Consider the following 21,263-nt stretch of genomic DNA (forward strand, 5'->3'; position numbering starts at 1 on the left):
TTGACAACTAAGAAAATATTTTAAAAAAGAACGTTTAATTTGGAAAAATTTTTAAGTTTCATATGAATTTTAATTTTTCAACACCAAATATATGGTTACTTATCTGTATATACATTTTTATATGCTTTCATACTGCCATTCAACAGAAGGAAATAAAATGTCTTGAGATATCCTCACTTGCATTTTCTCATTTATAATTCATATTTTTAAAAATATGCTAGCACATCTACATTTTTCTATGATTTAAAGTATTTCCTTGTTTCAATCCACACTTATTTTTAATAGCAGAAAGGTATCAATGATTTCCATGGAACCCTTCTTACTGATTTATCTTAACGAGAATGCTAAATTACAAGTTCAAGGCATGCCCTAAAGATGGTATTGTTATACCCAACAATATCAGTTTGTGTTTCTTTTATTGGAAGGTCTTAAGCTTTTCGTCAGGCTATGTAACTTGTCAGTGATCTTTAAAAAAAAAAAAACTTAAAAAAATTTTTTTAGTGTTTATTTTATTTACTTATTTTTGTGTGGTGCTGAGGATCAAACCAGCTCCTCATGTGTGCTGGGCAAGCGTTCTATCACTGAGTCAGGACTTCAGTCCTTGTCAGTGATCTTTATCATGGGACTAAGGCCTACCACAGGGCACATTTATGTGTTTTATTTATTTTTAAAAAAATTTTTAGACGTTGATAGACCTTTATTTTATTCATTTATTTATATGTGATGCTGAGAATCGAACCCAGTGCCTCACACATACTAGGCAAGTGCTCTACCACTGAGCCACAACCCCAGCCCTGTTTTACTTCTAATCCATCATCTACACAGACATAGGCCAGGTTCTGTTTCAACTAGTTATTGCTATTGCTATGTCTGTCTTTAGGATATAAATGGATGAATAGTAGAGGTTAGGAGAAGGCTTATGATTAGAATAAGAAACTTATTTTCTCACTTTCTAAATGTCTATTTTTGCAATTTTGTCATTTTCTGTAAATGTCTTAATTTTTCCCTTTATTTATGAGGTTTCTATTTGCTTAGTATTGTTCCATCAACAGTATCATATGTAGGAATGAGTCACTGCCTATTGCATAGTTGTGAAGAACTATTCCAAGTAAAATAAAATTCAAAACTTAGTTTTCTAGAGCCTGCAAGTATACCCTTGTAGTTTTCCCCTTTCTTCTTCTTCTTCTTTTTTTAACTGGTACTGGGGATTGAAATCAGGAGTGCTTTACCACTGAACTTCATCCCTAGCCCTTTCTTATTTTATTTATTTTATTTTAGTTTTTTTTTTGGGGGGGTGCTGGGGATTGAACCCAGGGCCTTGTGCTTACAAGGCAAGCACTCTACCAACTGAGCTATCTTCCCAGCCCCTTATTTTAGTTTTTGAGACATTTGTCTTACTAAGTCCCTGAAGCTGGTCTTGAATTTGTGATCCTCCTGCCTCAGTCTCCCCAATAGCTGGGATTACGGGAGTGCACCATTGTACCCGGCTACCTTAGCACTTCCTAAGAGCCTCTGAGTGTATCAGTATATTAAAAGCACAACGGAATTATTTAGATGAGTTGTGATAATGTAATTTCTCAAAAAAGTCAATTTATATAATTTATATTCAGAATATGCTGTTCAACAAAGTTTTGTCAATTATAGCACATTTTCAGATTTCCATCAAAATGATCCCCCAAAAGGAAAAAGAGCATCTGTAGGCTCAGATAGTGAGCATCTGAGGTACCAGGTTCTGGAAAGGCTGAGAGGATGAGCTCTTGAGTCAGGAGTTGGAGGTCAGCCTGGGCAACACAGAGGAACTTTCGCATCTCAAAAATAAATAAGTAAATAAATAAAAATAAATGATAAATAATAAGTAAGTAAAAATTTAAAATAAAAAACAGTTTGGGTGTATTGAGAAGGATAAATGTCATTATATGGTAACTAAGAAGTAAAAGATTATCTGACGTTTATGTATTCCTCTAAACTTTTATCTGGAAAAAAATTATGTAACCTTGAGAAAAAAGCTGTCTTGAAGACTATTTATTTTATAACCTCAGTGTCCCAGGAATATTCTTCAGTTTTGCAATAATCTCTAGTTAATATCTTCTCAAGGTCATTAGTTAACTAGAATAGTTCTCAGAAGTTGCTCTGCTGTGAGTTCTTGCCTATTGTTAGGAATTTAAATTGGTCTTCATGGTTGAAGGAAAACTTTATTCTATTGACTAGATAGGTGTGTCCATAACGGTGTCCACTGTTGCAAAGCACTACACTAGACCCAGGGGTTCGAAATCGAGTAAAACAAAATCACTAAGGAGAAAAGCATGTGGGCAAATACATGCCCATTCGCAGAAAGTTACAGAAGGCAAGTGGAGATTAGATACTGTGCAGGAAGAGAAGAGCAGACAGCAAATGCTTTACAGAGAGGAAACATCCTGAAGGATGAGTAGGAGTTGGCCTGACCAGCAAGCAAGATAGAGCATTCTGGACAAGGATGGTAGCAGGTGCAGAGACACAGGTGCATGGAGTATTATGGTGAATTTGAGATGGTTCACTCTGTTGGGAATAAATTAGGATATTTGAGAAGAGCAATTGGTAACTGGCCTGAAAGGAAGACCTCCTCTTCCAGAGGTTTCTTTTTTCTGTCCAGTTGAAATGCAGAGCAAAACAATAAGTCCACTGGTCCAAGCAGGTATCCAGTAGGAAGTGAAACCACTATGCCCATTTTACAGTTGAGGAAACTGATGCTTAGACAATCCCTCATAATTTTGATCTCCCCACCCCCAATATATTTCTCTTAAAACTATATTGGATAATCAATACATATTCCTTCTATGTTGTCAAGGGAATCTAAAATCTTACTCATTGCATCAATAGGGCTCTTTCAAAAAGTCTGTGACAGAGTGAATTTCTTTATGACATTTTGCATAAGTGGAATCATAAAATGTTGTCCTTTGTGTCTGACTTTCACTTAGCATAATACGTTTAGGGTTCGTTTATGTTGTAGCATCTCTTGCCCTTCATTCTTTCTCATTGCCAAGTAATATTCCATCATATGGATATACTACATTTTATTCATTCATTCATTCATTCATCAGTCAATGAATATTTCAGTTGTTTTGACTTGGACTATCATAAACAATATAGCATTGTACTGCTATATTATACTAGCTTATGAATGTGATTAGTCCTGCAAATCTCTGTACTTTAAACTATTTTCCCCAAGCAGCCTTGTTCAGGGTGAACCTATCACTTCCTATAGTATAGGTCAAGATAAACATAGGTAGAGGTAGCTATGGGTGCCTCTGGTATATAGGTAGTGTTATATACTGAGAGAATCTTTGTCTAGTGATTTCTAAATGAACCATAGTTCATTCCAATCATTTAGTTTTGCTTTAGAAGAGAGCTGAGCAAATAACTTAGAAACTAACCAGATGGATATGGTTTTTCCAAAGTCCTTTCCTGTTGCATTTAACATTCTGAGAAAAGATGGATGGAAAAATCACTACAAAGTACAAAACAAAAGCACTTTGAATAAATCTTGAGAAACGTTTTCCTATGTGAAAGGATAGGAGACTTTTGGATTTAATCTTACAGGACATTGCAATTCAAGAACCATTAAATTGTATATAATGTACAATCTCTCTTTTGCCAGACAGGGAAGTTTCCTGATTGTACTCTTGAGATATTATAAAACATTTCTAAGGCTGCTGTTAAACTAGAGAATTGTGAATTGGTAGATTTTCAAATAAGTTCCTACAGATCTCAGTCTGGCCTAAAATTTCCTGTTTTTACAATTAACTCCTCATGTTTCTTTGTTGAGTGTGTGTGTGTGTGTGTGTGTGTGTGTGTGTAAAACCTAAAGATAGACCAGGAAGCATCTGGGGCCATCTGGATCCAGAGGGGAATCCAGATTTCTGAGAAGGATGGGATGGGTACTAAATCTAAATTGAGTAAACTATGCTACATCAATGTACTACTCCTGGGCTAACTGTTCAGCCACCACTCTCTGAAATGTCCTTAACCTGCTGTACTTGGTGTTGATACTTTCTGGGGTTTCCATTTGTGAATGAAGTAAGTTGGTCTATCCTAGGATAGGCAGGAATACTTCCATGTTGCCTTGTCAAGTTTCTAAGAGATCACAAAGGAAAATGGACCTGTCAAGCATTGTGCTGCTCCTGAAAGCAGTGCTTCCTTCCTAGTGCCTCCTTTCCCTCTGTCTGCATTTTATTCACCAAATAAAGAGCTGTGATTAAGAAAGAGTCATCAAGAGTACAGGGGAAAGACTGATAGCAACCAGGATGACTCAAGGCTTGTGTATTGGCCAGGGCAATGCAAAGCTGTAGTCGACACCACCAATGCCACACGAATGCATCCTAAAGACTTTTAGAAGGCATTTATTTCTCTATTTTCAAGACAAGGTCTTTTCTGTTATAACTGAAATGAAGTAGGGGAGGTTGTATGTCAAGTTTTCCTTAATGATTCCTAATTTGGGGGGAATAATGATGAAAACAGCACCAACACCACCAATAACAGAACACTTGCTATTTATTAAAGCTCTCATTTCATGGAACCTCATTGGTTTCTCTGCTTTACATATGAAGAAAGTGAAGCACAGAGAAGTTCTGTAACTTGCCCAGGCTCGCACAGCTGGTAAGTGTTATAATTAGACAGACTCCAGAGTCAGGCTCTCAAATACCTAATTAAGAAATTTAAGAAATTGTGCTGTTTCTTAATTCAGTGTTATGACAAAAACATTTTTACTGCTATTTTAAAATAGCATACATGTAAATGTGAACATGGCACACATTGTAAAACTATAATACTATATTTTCTTAAAAAATGTGTTTCATATGCCCATCTTATCTCAGGAAAAATTAGGAGGAACATCTGATTTTGCTAGCAAACTTAAAAGTATTTTGATGGTTCCAGTCATACATAGAATAGAGATTTATGACAAATATGTAATTTGTTTATTTGTCAACCAATTTGGATGACTTTCAAATGTTTCCTCTTTGTAGCTCTTGATTTTGTCTGGATATTACACACACACACACACACACAGACACACAGATACAATGTCTGAATCACGTTTGCTTGTGTCAGGGAATACAGCTTTTGGTTATTTAAAATCCTATTATATTTCACTGGCAACTTTGAAGAACATTCACGCTTTCTCGGCCTAGATTTTTTTATTTTTTTTTAAGAAGGAAAAGGAGAAGAAAAAAAGAAACAAGAACCAAGTTGTGGCTCAAATGTCTTTGCCTGTTTTTCTATTCCATCTTGCTGGGAAAAAGCATGCTTAACAGATCAAACTGTCCGAAAAAGGCTGTCTGCATCCCTCATGTTTAAAAGAGAAGGACTGCGTTCTCTTTCCTTCACACATCAAAGAAGGCACTCGAGGAGGAAATAAACCATAATTAGGCATGAGCGAGCGAGCAGACAGACCCCCTTCCTCTCCCTTGCCCATCCCCGCCCCCAATGCCCTGGCAGCCGTCCTGCGCGCGAGCGCGGCGCCGGCCACCGCAGCAGCTGCGGCGAGCGCGCGCCCGCGCTCCCGCCCGTGGCCAGAATCTGGGCGGCGGCGGGGCCGGCCCGGGGGCGCGCGCTCGGGGGCGCGCTCATGCAGCGGTTTTCTTCTCCCACAATCCAGAGGCAGCGGTGCAGGAGGGGCGGGGAGTCGGCGGAAGGATATCGACGCGGAAGGAGCTGCGCGCTCCCTTTGACGGCGGGCTGGCCGCGCTGGTTGGGAGGCGAGGAGTGGGTGTGATGCGGCACTGCGGTTCCGAGGCCGTTACTCCGGCTCCTCTAGAGAGGGCGGAGGAGGAGGAGGCAGGAGTGCGGCGGTGATCTTGTGCCAGGGCTTCCTAGAGGCGCACTGAAAAGGCTGGCGGGGCTCAGGCAGCTGGGGACTTAGGGACACACATTCAAGCCCCCAGCCCCCGGCAGGGGAAGGGGGCTGGAGACGAGGCGTGAGAGCTTTGGAGGGATGGTGTCTGCTCGGGGGGAAGGGGCGAGCCCTGCCTGTCGGTGGTGAGGGGCTGCGGGCAGGGGCGGCTCTGCGGGTCGAAGCGACTCCATGCCCACTGGTGGGTGGAACGTGTAGCGCGGAACGCGGCGGTCGAGCCTGGCCGCCTCTCGGACCCCTGACGCGAATTTCATTTAGCCCACGTTGGGATTAATTCATCGGGGGCAGTTTCGCCGGTCCGCTTCCTCCAGGAGCTGGGCAACCTTGACGGGCTTTTTGTCTTGCTGCTCCAGCCCCCTTTCCCTTCCTCCTCCTCCAGATGCCTTTTCTCTGCCCCTCCTCGCCCGGTACAGACATTTCCAGCGCAGGCTTCGGCTCGTGGGGGCTGTTGAAGGCGCTTCCCGGGATTTCGGCTGGTTTCCCTCGGGGGTTTTTGAGGAGGGAGAGTTTTCCCCCCCTCCTCGATGGGATTTTCCTCGCTTGCCGAAATGGACTTTCATTGATTTCTTCTTACTTATTCAACGTTTAGTGGCCAATTCTCTAGGCGTGTTTTTGTGGTAGTTCCTTTTTTTTTTTTTTTTTTCTTTCTTCCTTTCAAATACATAATCTGTAAAATGGAGAACGAAATTTTTACTCCCCTTCTGGAGCAGTTCATGACCAGCCCCTTGGTCACTTGGGTAAGTAGGATGTCCTTCATTGTATATTTTGCTGTGTTATTTGTGGCTGCAGAGAGGGAGGTGGGCGTTCACGTCGTGATGATCCTTCTGTTGTAGGTTAAAACGTTTGGACCTCTGGCTGCGGGAAATGGGACCAACCTGGATGAATATGTGGCTTTGGTGGATGGAGTATTCTTGAACCAGGTCATGCTCCAAATGTAAGTGTTTCCTTCTTTTTTTAGGTACCCTATTTTCCTTGAAAAATTACCTACCGTGAACTTAGAGATTTTATGTTTTAAGCCCCTAATTTGGTTCTTTGGCCAGAAAATTCAGGTGGTTTAAGAATTGGATCTTGAAAGAAGTGATAATCTTATGTACCCAGCCCATTTATCACAACCCAGTAATTTTACCTGTTAAAATTGTGAAACTTTTATTTTTCTTTCTGCCACCCCTTTATTGTTGTTGATTTGTCTTCAGTGCTGGAATCCAAACCACACGGTGTCATCTTTGATAATTGGTAAAACAAGAGAGGATCTGTGGGGTGTGGGGGTAACATAGATACATGGGTGACTTTAGTTTCCCAAGAGGAAAGAAAAAGACCTTACTATGGAGTTATATGCTTTTGATGCAAGAATGTTTTCTTATTAACCTTTGTGTCCAAGAATAAATGGCTCAAATTTCAGGACAGGTGAAGTAATAATAGATTTCAGAAGATAAATTTTAAACACCAGGTCTCATGGGTAAGGAGAGAACTGTTGCTGTAGCAAGCAATTTAAATGCCTATAGTAAGTCTGATTAGATGACTTACTGTGTGAATTTTGAGATTGCTTAATTTATGGCAAATTATTTAAAGGTATTTTTAAGGTTTTGAAATGCAGGTAATTGAAGTTGACAGCTAGATGATGATTGAGTAGGCAAATCTTTGTTTTTATGTTTATAATATTGAATTTGCATTAAGGAGGAATGTGTGTTTTTGAGATGGGAATTAGATATTGAAAGCCTATCAGCTGAATCAGTAAAATAAAAGCTCTATTTTTATCATTATTAGTATTATAACATACAAGTATACTAAAAACTTTAATGTAGGTTTTCAAATTGATTATTATAGTTGTACCTAGAAGTATTTGTATTTAACCTTATTTCTCTTGAATAGAGTCTGATTATAAGAGTAGTTTGCAACTTTTGATTTGAATTCCTATCTTTTATATTGTAGAAAATGAGTGCATTGTAAATAAATACTTGTAACTAGAGAATAAATCTATTATTCTGTGTGATAACTTTACATATAAAATATCAATTCTGAATTTATTGGAAATTATTTTTTCTGTTTAGATTTTTCTATTGAAGAAAGTTAGAAGTCAAATCCATAAATAATTGTTACGGAGTTAACTTCTCTATGTGTTCAAAGATTTGTGTGCTGTATTTCATGTATGTGTTGATCCTACAGCGAAGTAGTATATTACTCTGCTTATCAAAAAATGTATTTTATAGGCACCCTAAGAAATACGTACTTAATTTAAATAAGTGTAAATATTTTTCCCCTTAGAAAGGAAAAAAGAGTGGACATAAATTATGTCCAGCATTTGCATATATATTTGTAGCTGCTACCACATGGAATAACTTTTTCTATGAAATATTCCACTATTTCCTGAGCAAAATGGTAGAATAATCAAACTGACTATTTTAGGAAACACAGGACAGGATGGGTAGCCATTATGATAGATATTTAGAACTCTCTCCCTCTCACTCTTCACTTGATTATTTGTAGACAGAAAATTTTGAATTTGTGTGCTAAAAAATGTGTGTTCACAAAAATAGGAAAAATACATTACTTTTCTACTTTAATGGTTTTTATTTATTTGAATGATTCTTTTTCCAAAGACTAGATTGTTTTGAGTTCTAGTAATTAGCTCATTTCCACTTAGAGTGCACTTTTATATTTAAATAAATAAATATATGTACGTGTATATGTGTATGTGTGTATATATGTGTGTGGTGTGTGTGTGTATGTTTTGAAATAATGGTGTTCCAAATAGTTGTTGCCAGTTGCTTTTTTGGAGAGAACTGGTTGCTTTCTAAACCTCAAATCTTCTGCTTTGTTTCAGTTCCATCTCTTAGGTTCCTTAAAAGTTTTTTTGGTGTCCTAATTCTGTTCTAAATGACCTATATAAATTAAAGGAAAAGAAAATTAATAAAAGAGAAGTATGCTTTTGCTTTTCTAAAAATTTATTTGCTAAAATAAGATCAATACAAAACTTTTAATGACATATCGGTGATAAGGCAACAAAACAATACATTTTTTTTTTTTGGGGGGGTGGGTGCTGGGGATTGAACCCAGGGTCTTGTGCTTACAAGGCAAGCACTCTACCGACTGAGCTATCTCCCCAGCCCCTACAATACATTATTTTAAAGGCTATATTTTAAAATTTTAAAATCATTAGGATTTTCTTTTTCATTAAGATTTCTGATGGGTATGTGATTTAATATACTTTATTTAAAAAGTTTCAGTTGAATCTCTGAGCCCAGTAAATTAACCTAAAGATTAGCTTTGGTTTAAGTAATTTCTAGATTGCATTTGGTTATAGAATTTGTGAGCAAGAACCATTTGTAAATGAAACTGTCTCTAAATAAAATACAAATAGGGCTGGGAATGTGGCTCAGTGGTTGAGTGCCCCTGAGTTCAGTCCCTGGTACCAAAAAAAAGAAACTGTTTTTATATCTATTTTCAGTTCCCTGTGCTTGAAGTTTGTTTGAACTTCTTGGATCTGTGGGTTTGGAAACTTTTCAGCCATTATTTCTTCAAATATGTGTATTTATCATATACATAATTTCTCCTTTTGGAAGTCTGATTACATGTGTGTTAGGTTGCTTGACATTGTCTTAAAGATTACTGATGTTCAAATTTTTTTGTCTATTTCTTTGTTTCACTTTGTATAGTCTATTGTGATGTCTCCAAGTACATTAGTCTTTTCTTCTGTAATGTTTAATTTACTCTTTAATTTTTTTTTTTTTTAAGTCGTGGATGGACACAATACCTTTAATTAATTTATTTTTATGTGGTGCTGAGGATTGAACACAGTACCTCACTTGTGCTAGACCAAGTGCTGTACCACTGAGCTACACCCCCAGCCCTTTCATCTGCTCTTAATCCCATCAGTTTATTTTCATTTTAGACATTGTTTCATCAAAGAAATTTAGTGTTTTATATCTTCCATGTTTGTATTTTCCATGTTTTCTTTAGCTTTTGGACATATGGAGGATCTAACTGGCTTCATGTCCATGTCTACTAATTACATATGTCTCATTTCCTTGAGTTGGTTTTGATTGATGTTTTTTCCTATTATGTATTGTATTTTCTTTTCTTTTTTTGTGGGGATACCGGTCATTGAACTCAGGGCACTCAACCACTGAGTTACATCCCCAACCCTATACTGTCTTTCATTTAGAGACAGGGTCTCACTGAGTTATTTAGTGCCTCACTTTTGCTGAGACTGGCCTTGAACTTGAGATTCTCCTGCCTCAGTCTTCTGAGCCGCTGGGATTACAGTTGTGCACCACTGTGCCGGACTGTTTTTTTCTTATTTTACATGCTTTTTTTTTTTATTTGAAAATATTTGAATATTTGAAGATATTGAAATTCTACCTTGTTGAGTATTGGATATTTTTGTACTCCACTATATTAAAAAATCTTGAACTTTGTTCTGGGATGCAGTTAAATTACTTGGAAACAATTTGATCTTTCTGAGACTTGCTTATAAGTCCACTTTGTTGTACTCACTATTAAGACAAAAATCCTTCTAAGTACTTTGATTAATGGGACCAGGAGCTGTTTAGTGTTATTCCCGCTAATGAAATAATTGGTGATTCTTTCATTGTCCTTAGCTAGGTTCTTCATATTTATGTACTGATAAGTACTCCACTGAAAACTTGAGTGATAGCCTCTTTCTATACAGCTCTTAGGTACTCTACCATGTGTATTCCAGTTGCCTTGTCTCCAGACTCAGTTCTGTCTCCTCAATTCAGGGAGACCACTTGGCAACTGCCTAGGTTCCCTCTTGCCTGTTCCTTGGCCTGGAAACTTTTTTAAGACAGTAAACTAGAGCAGTTGTTGGACTCAGACTGTTTCTCATCTGTCAGAGATCACTGTCCTTTGTTGCCTGATGTTCAGTGTCTTCAAAAAATGTTTTGTATATTTGGTCTTACTTTTTCTAGTTGTTTCAGGCAGCTGGGTAAATTTGGTCCCTGTTATCCCATCTTAGCCTGAAGTAGAAATCTGTTTATATACTTTTAATTACATTTTTGCCCTGCTGGTCTTGTATTACTGCTTTCAGATGTGACATAGACTTTCATTATAGGAGCCTTACTATAGAATTTTTCCCAAGTGTTTATTAAGGACAGGAATATTGATAAATTTAGTGTCTCTGGTATTACTATTTTGAACCCAGACTCTGAAAATGAGGATCTTAACAACATTATTTTCTGACCCTGTCTTACAGTTTTGAAGACTGTTCACTGACTTGGGATTCACTGTGTTCAGAGGTGAATCTTGGATTTCATTGAGTAACTCCTTGAGTCAAAGAGTCTCTAAGAGCTTGTGACATGGCAGCAGTCATCTTTAATGGGAAAGGAGAAGCTATTTAGAAATGAGGAATGATAGGCCAGCTCTTCTGTATGCTTCAGGGCATTTTCCTACTTTAACCAAATGAAGTCTTTTTTTCTTGGTATTAGTTACCAGACGTCAGACTTAGTGACAATCAAGCAGAAATAATATATATATTTTTTCTGTTTGAGAAGTCATGCAGTTTTGTAACCATTGTTGAATATTTCTTACTATAAGTTTTTAAGGAATTTATGACATTGTAGTTAATTTCATAATCCTAAAATTTGAAACCTGTGCTACTCATATTATCCAAGCTGTTGAAAATATGAATATGTTAGAGTTTTAAATACTGAGGAAATTGTTAATAGTGTCAGAACAATATTCAGAATTGCTTTCTGTGATTTAACCCCATTAGATAGCTGTAGAGATCTATATTTAGAACAGTTGGTTGTTGCGATATACTTGTCTTTTTTTTTTTTTTTCTTTTAGAATCTTGAATTTGAGGGGACTTTAAAAGTCATCTATTTTTTAATAAAATAAAATTCCTTTTTATTTTATTAAAAATTTCTATGTACTTGTTGATGTTTGTGGTGCTAGGGATCAAACCAAGAGCCTCACATATGTTAGAGTAAATGTGCTAGCCCTAAATTGCATTCCCATCTTAAAGATCCCTTTTTAATGAAAGCCCTGACAATGAGTCATGCAACTTCTGTTTAGGTATTTTCCTGAGAATCAATGTCATAAAATATACCTAAAGAAACACTTATTTAATAGGGGCAGTTGATTGAGAAATGTTCTTTTTTTCTATCAAATCTTGAGAGTTCAAAAGTAGATTGGGCTAACGTTATGACTCTAATAATGGTCAAATGACATAAAATATGTAGACTGTTTTACCATGGATGACATTGACTTTGAGTTTTGGTACTGTTATTCTCAACTTTTCTCAGTGCACTTCAAAGTTTTTGTTTCACTTATTACTTCTTTAAAAACTTGTTGTCTGGGGCTGGGGTTGTAGCTCAGTGGCGGAGCACTTACCTAGCCCACCTGAAGGACAGAGTTTGATCCTCGGCACCACATAAAAATAGAACAGATAAAATGGAGGCATGCTGTCCATCTACAACTACAAAAACAAACAAACAAAACTTGTCTTTCTACTTGTAATCACAAGAAGCTTTCTAAAACATTTTATCTTGTCACTCTTCTCTTTAAAATTATTTGATATCTTTCATTGTTCTCAGAATAAACATACCATTTAAACATCTAGACTTCTTTGTGATTTGGCTGCCAGCCTCTTTAATTTAGTACCAGTCTTAATTGAATGACCTAATATCCAGCAAACTTTTAATTCTCAGATACTGTATTCTTCTGTGTCTCTGTGCCCTTCTGTACACTCTTTCCTCCCTTAGAACACTTTCATATTTCCTCACTGTTGCTTTCTTTAACTGACTTCTACTTACCTCCACTCTTCATTTGCCATTCTCTGGCTCCTGCTAGCCTATGTATACCTTGTGTCTCTGAAGAACCTTCGTAGGCTTTGATGATAGCATTTATCTCACTATATTTCAGTTTTTGGTTTGCCTCACTCTGCTCACTAGCCTGTGAGCTTCTTGAAGCTAGGGATTGTATCTTCCATTTGTGTTCCTAGCAAGTGCTTGACATACAGTAGGTTCTTGATAAACTTCTGTCAAATAAATAATAGAGACCTACATAGTAAAGTGGAATGAATTTGGACATTCTCGGGTTCAGTTCTAGCTGTGCTGCTTATTAGTGTGTGAACTTGAACAATTTGCTTTAATATCTCCAAAGTTCACTTCCTGCATTTACAAGATGGGAGATAATGTTTCCTTCAGAGGCATAATCTCAGCTAAGGCCAGGAGAGTATTTTTCCCATTTGTTAACCACTGTATCCCCAGTGCTGGTTACTGCCATTAATTTTCTTTTTCTACATCAAGACCTACATATTTACTTGTCTCACAGTTTAGTTTTGTGTGATCTGCCTTGGTGTCACCTCTAGCTGATCTTTAGCAAGTTATGTAACTTTTCAGCTTCTTCATTTTTAAACTGGGGGTAAAAAGAATCATAGTTATTTTGAGAATCAAATAGGATAATTTGTGCCCAGTTCTTAGCATATGATAAGTGTTTAATATATGCTAGCTCTTGATATCTTTTTTGTTTTTTTATTATTAATATAATTTTTTCCTTCTAGATTGCCCTCCCTCCTTTCTTTGCTAAGCAGATTCCTACTTATCCTTTAATACTCTGTAAAGTTCCTTGGCAAAGCTAATTACTTTCCTTCTATGATTCTGTAGTATTTATCAAAGTAGCTACCACTCTAGATTGTTAGCATTTAAAAAAATTTTTTTTGTAGTTGCAGATGGACAGCATGCAACTTTATTTTTTAATTTTGTTTTTATTTTTATTTTTTAATATGATACTGAGGATCAAACCCAGTGCCTCACACGTGCTAGGCATGTGCTCTGCCATTGAGCTACAACCCTAGCCTGATTGTTAGCATTTTTGTCTAATGATATGTAACTTGTACATATTACCAGCACTTAGCATAGGACCTAGCATGTTGTAAGTTTTCAGTAAATATTGAGAAATAAATAAAGATGTTATAGTTTTATGAATTTTCAAAATTTTGAGAGTACACTCTTGTTTTAGTATTGTAGAATTTAGCTTTACTTTTTAGTTTTCTTCTATATTCCCCTTTTTTTTCATTCTTTCCCTGTATCCTTAGTTGTTTCAATTACCTTTATTGAACATTTTTCCTCCTGTTATATCTCCGTTAATGGGAGGTAAGAGTGACAGGTCATGGTCCATGATTTTGTATGGTATTAAAATATATAATTTTTATTTCAGTTTCCAGTAATTTTTCTGATGATGTTTAAGTGTCCAAAATGTTGAGATTTTTGACCATTGCCTCACTTTGGACTGATGTCTTCAAGATCTATCCATAGTGATTGCCTGATTCTCATTATAACTCATATCTGGTTAAACTATAGAAAGTATCAGAACCTGGAGAAGAACAAATGAGTTTAGTTGCTACATAGAGGAGTATGTATACATTTTTTAACTGAAAATTCCCTCTGTAACATATATTAATTATGAGAAACTATTTCTCATAGGATAGATAGAAAGTAAGACTAATTCATAACTATATTGTTTTCAAAGGAACCCAGGATCCATGAAATAGTTTGATATAAGTCTAGGCATAAAGTTTTAATATTTAGATATACTATTTGAGATTTTACTACTATTGAGACATCTGTCTATAACTCAATTTAATCATTAGTGAACTAGCTGTTTTTAGAGTCAGTGTGGTATAAAAGCAAAGAGCATGGACTTGAGAGTTTGACCAGTTATTGAAGTGGGAATATAACCTGAACTATTCTCTTTATTCCTGATTTTGTTCTTATACTTTCTTAGTACTACTTTGCTAGGTCAGTAAATAACAGAACTAGGTTGATGAGCCAGGCCTTGGGACACATGCCTGTAGTTCCAGCAACTTGAGGCATGAGAATTGTGAATTTGCAAGTTCAGGCATAACCTGGGCAACTTAACAAGACAAGTCTCAAAAAAGGTGGTGGTGGCAGGGCTTGGGGTGTAGCTCAGTGGTTGAACACTGGTCTAGCCTACTATGTATGAAGCCCTGGGTTTATGGTTTTTTTTTTTTTTTTTAAAAAAACCCCATAAACAAAACCCCCCAAAAAACTAGGTTGATGAAACTCATCAAGTTTGAGTGAAATAAAGCTTGCCTCTAATATTTGTTGAACCCAAGTAAAATGTTTGTTTATAATAGCCTAAATATTTAAATGTTATCAACCAAGCTAATAAGTTCTTAGGTATGTTATGGTCTTTTATCTTAATAAATATACCTTCATAATGACTTAAAAGGAAGGGTTCAAATTTAGAACTCACAGACTCACAGTTTACAGCAGAATGTGGTAGAGCCCAGCCTCTTCCCGTCATCCCTGGCTCTTTCTGACACCATAAAAATGTCTCATGCATAGGCATATCAACACTCTGCAGGCATTTCCAGAATCCAAGCTATTACACTCCCTGCTCCACACAACTTCCCTTTGGCCCAAGGGTGTTCACATCTGCAGTGTTGTCCATCCTCAAGACAGATGTGGGGAAGAAGCCAGTGCAGACCTTGAAATTGGATTAGAGATATTTGGGAAAGATATTCCAGAGTTATAGGTACCTAGAGTGTTATTTGGAAAAGAGGAGTTGGTGATATATAGGTACATCTGTTTACATGGACTCCTTTCCCAGTGGAAGTGTGTGGCTCAGGGAAGGCCACAGTAGGATTCAGCAGAGATCTTTTTTACACATATGAATATAATACTCAGTGATAAGAATGAAGGAGTGATTCATCAAGGATCATTTCATTCAGTGGATAGTTTCTGAGTACTTACTATATAAAAAACTGCTAGGTGCTAGGACATGATGCTTTGTCCACTAGTAAGGGGATGAGCATGTAAACATTAGTGTGTGCTACATGATGGAATTGTGATTTTAATACCATGTTGGTACAGAGAGGGAAATGATGATTTACATGGAGGAAAAACCTTTTGGAGAAAGTAGCATTTGAACAGGATATGAAAGTTAACTAAGAATAATTGGGATGAACAGGAGTTCTAAATACTGGGGGAGTAGAAGGAAAGACATTTTAGGCAAAGACAATAGTAAGAAAGAGGCATAAAGATGAATAAAATGGTGGAATCAGGAAGTTTGAGGAAAGTGGAAAAATTTTGCAAGACTGTTTAGGAGGAAATCACAAAGGGAGTTAAAGATGAATACAAGTATAGTCATGCAGGGTTGATGGCTTATTTGAAATTTGGAAACCACACATTTGTAGAGGAGCCAGTCAGCATGGTTGGGTAAACCAGTAATGCTTAGCTATTCAGAAACTGACATAAAAAATCTGTAGAATTTATTCAGAATGGGAGAGATGGGAAAGTGATAAGTAAATATGGGATGAGAGAAAAAATATACCAAAGATTCTTAAGGCAATAATTGAAGTCTCAAGTGACTAAAGTGAGGGGAAAAAGCAGATATCTTCAGGAAGAGCTGATAGACTAGAGGTTGCAATAAGCTTGCAGGAAGAGTATGTTTAGAAGAAAAGAAGCGAGAGGGTGAAAAGAATAGGAAGATGAGTTCAGAGGGGACTTAATAGAATGTGAGATTTTGAATAATGATTAGGGCCAAGATGACCAATGCCTAATGGTGGATAAAATGGACTTAGGAAGTTGAGAAGGAACTTCCTTCATTATACTTGAAGCAGTGATCTCTTGATTACTGCTAGTGGTAGAAATTAAGATTAATTTAGAAATTAAAATAGAAAACTAGGCAGTTAATAGTTAATTTTAACAAAAGAATAATGAGGAAGGAAGAAAACTGATGACTGTTTATAACTTTATTTTTTATTTATTTTAAAGTTGTTATTATTATTATTTGGTACCAGGGATTGAAACCAGGGATGCTTAACCACTGAGCCACATTCTCAGTCCTTTTAAAAAAAATTTTTTTTTAGTCGCAGATGAACACAATACCTTTATTTATTTATTTTTGTGTGTCGAGGATTGAACCCAGTGCCTTACACATGCTAGTCAAGTGCTGTACCACTGAGCCATAACCCCAGCCCCTCCCCAGCCCCTTTTTATGTATATATTTTTGAGACAGGTTCTTGCTTAGTTGTTTAGGGCCTCAGTAAATTGCTGAGGTTGACTTTGAACTTGCAATCCTGCCTCAGCCTCTTGAACCATTGAGATTATAGGTATTTCTGCTGCGACCATCTGTTTATAACTTTATATAAACATAATCTTTGTATTAAAACAAAAGATAAAACCTTGTGAAATATCTGAGTAGTTTTTCAGAAAAAAAATTAAATGACATATTCTTAATGTTAGTTTCCTAATGAAGGTTGGACAAGAAATTGAGCTTCACATTATCATTGATGGCATAACTATTTTTTTCCCCTGGATGTTGAAGGAGCAAGGAAGATAGTTTAAAGTATTGAGTCCTAGTCTTTGATTAAAACCTTAATAATTACAAACTAGTGAAGGATAAGAAGTTATAGAGAAAAACTAATGGAGACAATACCCTGATACATCTTTACCAATACTAGTTAAAAAGGGTGAACTAAGGGTTGGGGTTGTGACTCAGTGGTAATGCACCTGGCTACTGCAGGTGAGGCACTGGGTTGGATCCTTAGCACCACATAAAAATAAATAAATGGGGCTGGGGTTGTAGCTTGGTGGTAGAGTACTTGCCTAGCATGGGTAAGGCACTGGGTTTGATTCTCAGCACCACATATAAATAAAAAATAAAGGTCCATTGACAACTTAAAAAAAATTAAAAACAAATAAAGGCATTGTGTCCATCTACAACTAAAAATTATTTATTATATTTATTATTATAAATAAATATATAAAGGTTTTTTTTTTTTAAAGGTGAACTTGAGTACAGTTCCTATTAACTGGAAATGTTCAGGGAAAATGGGGTGTTGGGTTTACCCATATTTGAGAGTTAACTTAATTTTTCTCTTTGTTTAAAATCTTTACAAATGAATTAGATTACATTTCTGCTGTTGTTAAATAGAATATATTTGTAATAATTCAAAATCTTGTGGTATCTCCTTTTATTTTTTTAAACTTGAGTGTTTGTGTTAAATATTGAATGTATATCCTAAGACAAATGAATCGGAAGACAAGTGAATCCAAAGCATGCATTTGAAAACAACTCTAATAGTTTGGGATTTCCCCTTCTCTTTTTCTTTAATTTATATAGATTTAAAGGTTTCTTTTGTTTGAGGGGGGTGGGGAGAAAGTGCGTTTGTTTGTGTGTGTTAATTAGTTAGTGGGAGTAAAATAGGCAACTGTGATATTTACAAAAGTTAGGTTTGACCTTTGGAAACCATGAATGGTCTTGGAAACCTATATATGGAGGAATTTATATTTGATTAAAAGCTTGAAGAATGATTGTGTTTGGGTAACTGTATATAGAGGAATTTATATTTGATTAAAAGCTTGAAGAATGATTGTGTTTGGGTAACTGTAGATGAGGAGAGGAAGATAGTTTAGGTTAGGGAAGCAGCTAGAGGAAAAATAACATAGTTTATGTATGATTTTAGAGATAATGAGGAGATTAGCTTATTGGAGGATCCAAGTTGGGGGAATAGTAGAGTATAAAGTCACATAGGCAGAGTACACTAGATTATGGGAAATTTGAAGATTAACTGGTATAATTTAGACAGCATATAGCAGGCCATGAGGAACCATTTAAAATTCCTTATTAGGTGATTAAAACATGAGATTGATATGGAATTCAATTGATATGCTCTTCTAATTTTTATTGAACCTATACTGTGTACATTATTGTGAATACTGAGAGTACATCAGTGAATCACTGCAACTTGAACTATAGGGATGTTTGAAGCAAGGATGAGCATATTAGTCAGGATTCCCTGAAGGAACAGAACCACAGAAACACACACACACACACACACACACACACACACACATATGTATATATGTATGTATATACAAACACGTAATTATAAACGGAGATGTATTGGATTGGTTTACATGATCTGAGGATGGGTTAGTCCCACAAAGGCCATCTGCTGGCTGAGACCTGGAGGAACCAGTAGCTGCTCAGTTCAAGAAGCTGGAAGCCTAAGAACAAGAGGGACCAATGATGCAGCCCTCGTCTGAAATTGAAGGCCTGGAAACCCCCTGGAAAATAGCTGGTGGGAGTCCACATTGGAAGAGTATAGAAGCTGGAGTTTGATATCTTTGGATAATGGCAGCAGCAGTAGGCACTCTCTTGAGAAGAATTGAATGTGTATTCCTCTGCAGTTTCCTCCTTTTTCTGATTTTTGATCCATCCTAGCCCCTAACCTTTCGGACAGTACTGCACACATTCAGAGCAGGTCTCCTCCCTCATTTTGCTGTTGCACATGCTGGTCATCTCTGAAAACATCCTGCACACCTAGAAGTCTCTTAATCTGGGCATTACCTTGGCATCTCAATCCTATCAATTTGACAGTCCAGATTAATTGTCACAGTGGGGAACAGACAGGGGCAAGTAAAGAGGATGGGTGGGTAGTGATATATGACATCTGAGTTTATGGTGGTAAGGTCCTAGATCAGGTTGGGCTATGATTGGAGAAGGAGCAAATTCAAGAATTGTTGCAAAAGAATCGATACTATTTTAGATACAGTGTATGAAAGACAGGGAAGAATGAAACATGATGCTAAGGTTAAAACTGAGCAGACTGTATTTTAAAATATGTATAGGAAAAAGGAGGTTTGGATACTTAATTTTACATAAAAATATATATCTTTATTTTTCTTTATTTGCAACTAAAAACATTTAAATGTATGAAACAGCAGTATGTTCTGACAATGACATCTAATTTTGTGTGAGAACATTTCAATAACAGTATGTTTGTGCTCCTATTTAAATTTTATATTAGAAAGTGTATATTTCATTTTCAAATTTATTTAGTAATTATTTTAGGGGTGTATTATTACAATTCTTTTGGGCCTTTGGAATGCTTGGATGGCTACGTTCATAGGCAATAACATCTTGGAGACTTAATTCTCTGGAAACTAATTTGCATTTTAATTACTCAGAATTAGTGATCTTATTAGTATCATATTTTTATTAATTGTGAATATTCAGACTTTCATCTGTGCTAATGCTGTGTTCAGTAAACTTTATTTGTGCTGTCTTCAATAAACTTTTTTGTTATTTGAGAGTATTCATATAATTAACTCCTTTACACATTCTATAAGTGTTATTTGTATTGCATTGTATTCTGGAAGAAATTCCCAAACTTATTTGTATAATTTTACAGATTTTTAAAAATTCTGCAATGGAGAAATTTCAGTAATGTTAAAAACTTTTTTATTTTGGTACCAAGGATTGAACTCAGGGGCACTCAACCACTGAGCCACATCCCCAACCCTATTTTGTATTTTATTTAGAGACAGGGTCTCACTGAGTTGCTAAGCACCTTGCTTTTGCTGAGGCTGTCTTTGAATTTGAGATCCTTCTGCCTCAGTCTCCCGAGCCACTGGGATTATAGGTATGCACCACTGCACCAGACTAAAAACTTTTTTTTTAAAGTCCAGTATTTATTTTTTACATTTTTTTGAACATCCCATTATACATCAGTTTTGCTGTTCATGGTTACTTTCAAAATATTCTAGAATCTGAGGTCATGTATTCCCTCATCTTTTAAAAATTGGTGACCCATTTAATTAAGTTGGAAGTCCCTGAGGTGGATGTGGTAGCACATACCTGTAGTTTAAGGCCAGGTTGGGCAACTTAGTGAGACCCTGTCTCAAAAAATAAGGGCTGGAGGTATATCACAGTGGTAGAAAACCCTGGGATCAATTGCCAGTACCAATAGATACATAAATGGATGGATAGAGGGAGATGGACAGTCAGACAGATACATACACACATGTACACTTATATCCCCAAACAACTTGCTTTTATTGGGCCATTCGTAGATCTTGCTGCAAGTTTCTTTAACTTATTTATTAATTCCTTACCTTTTTATATGTGTACCGTTCCTCTAATTTGAGTGACTCGATTTTTTTTGGTAGTGCTAGGTATAGAACCCAGAAAGCGCTCTGCCACTGAGCTCTATTCCCTCTAACTTGATTTTTCATAGATCACATTTGTTTTCAGTGTTACACTTGTTAGGTATAGCTCTTTTTTCTCTAGTTTACTTTTTATTATATTCTTTTATTTTTGACTGTCTTTAGCAGTACTTTTATAATAGGTACCTATTCATTTGCCTTTAATTGGTGGTTTTATAATGCAGTTAGCATTGATTCTTTTGGAGCACTTTTCTGGAACACTGAAAATGACAAGCCAGTATTGTTTAAATCTTGTTATACTCTTAATGGGAATCCATATTCTTAGAGTTGTCCTTGTGGGGACTTTTTTAATGTTAGAGAAATTGATGATAAAAAAATTTCTTACCTAATTTAAAAACTTGTTGAGGATAGTTTCTGTGTGTGTATATATATATATA

General features: G+C 36.3%; 1 protein-coding gene across 8 annotated transcripts in view; it reads left to right on the forward strand.

Moving 5' to 3' along the window:
* The first annotated feature begins 5,743 nt into the window (after positions 1-5,743).
* The window catches only part of Ccdc88a (coiled-coil domain containing 88A), a 117,929-nt gene continuing 102,409 nt past the window's right edge, over positions 5,744-21,263 (forward strand). For 3 of the 8 annotated variants that reach the window (XM_047522350.1, XM_047522354.1, XM_047522355.1), the window contains exons 1-2: positions 5,748-6,624; positions 6,721-6,821. In XM_047522350.1, the coding sequence (XP_047378306.1) occupies positions 6,562-6,624; positions 6,721-6,821 (164 nt within the window). In that variant the 5' untranslated portion in view covers positions 5,748-6,561. Of the gene's footprint in view, positions 6,625-6,720; positions 6,822-21,263 lie in introns of all 8 variants that reach the window. The other 5 variants (XM_047522347.1, XM_047522349.1, XM_047522353.1 and 2 more) reach the window with 3 other exon arrangements.

This window comes from Sciurus carolinensis, chromosome 13 (genome assembly GCF_902686445.1).
Source record: "Sciurus carolinensis chromosome 13, mSciCar1.2, whole genome shotgun sequence".
NCBI lineage: Eukaryota > Metazoa > Chordata > Mammalia > Rodentia > Sciuridae > Sciurus > Sciurus carolinensis.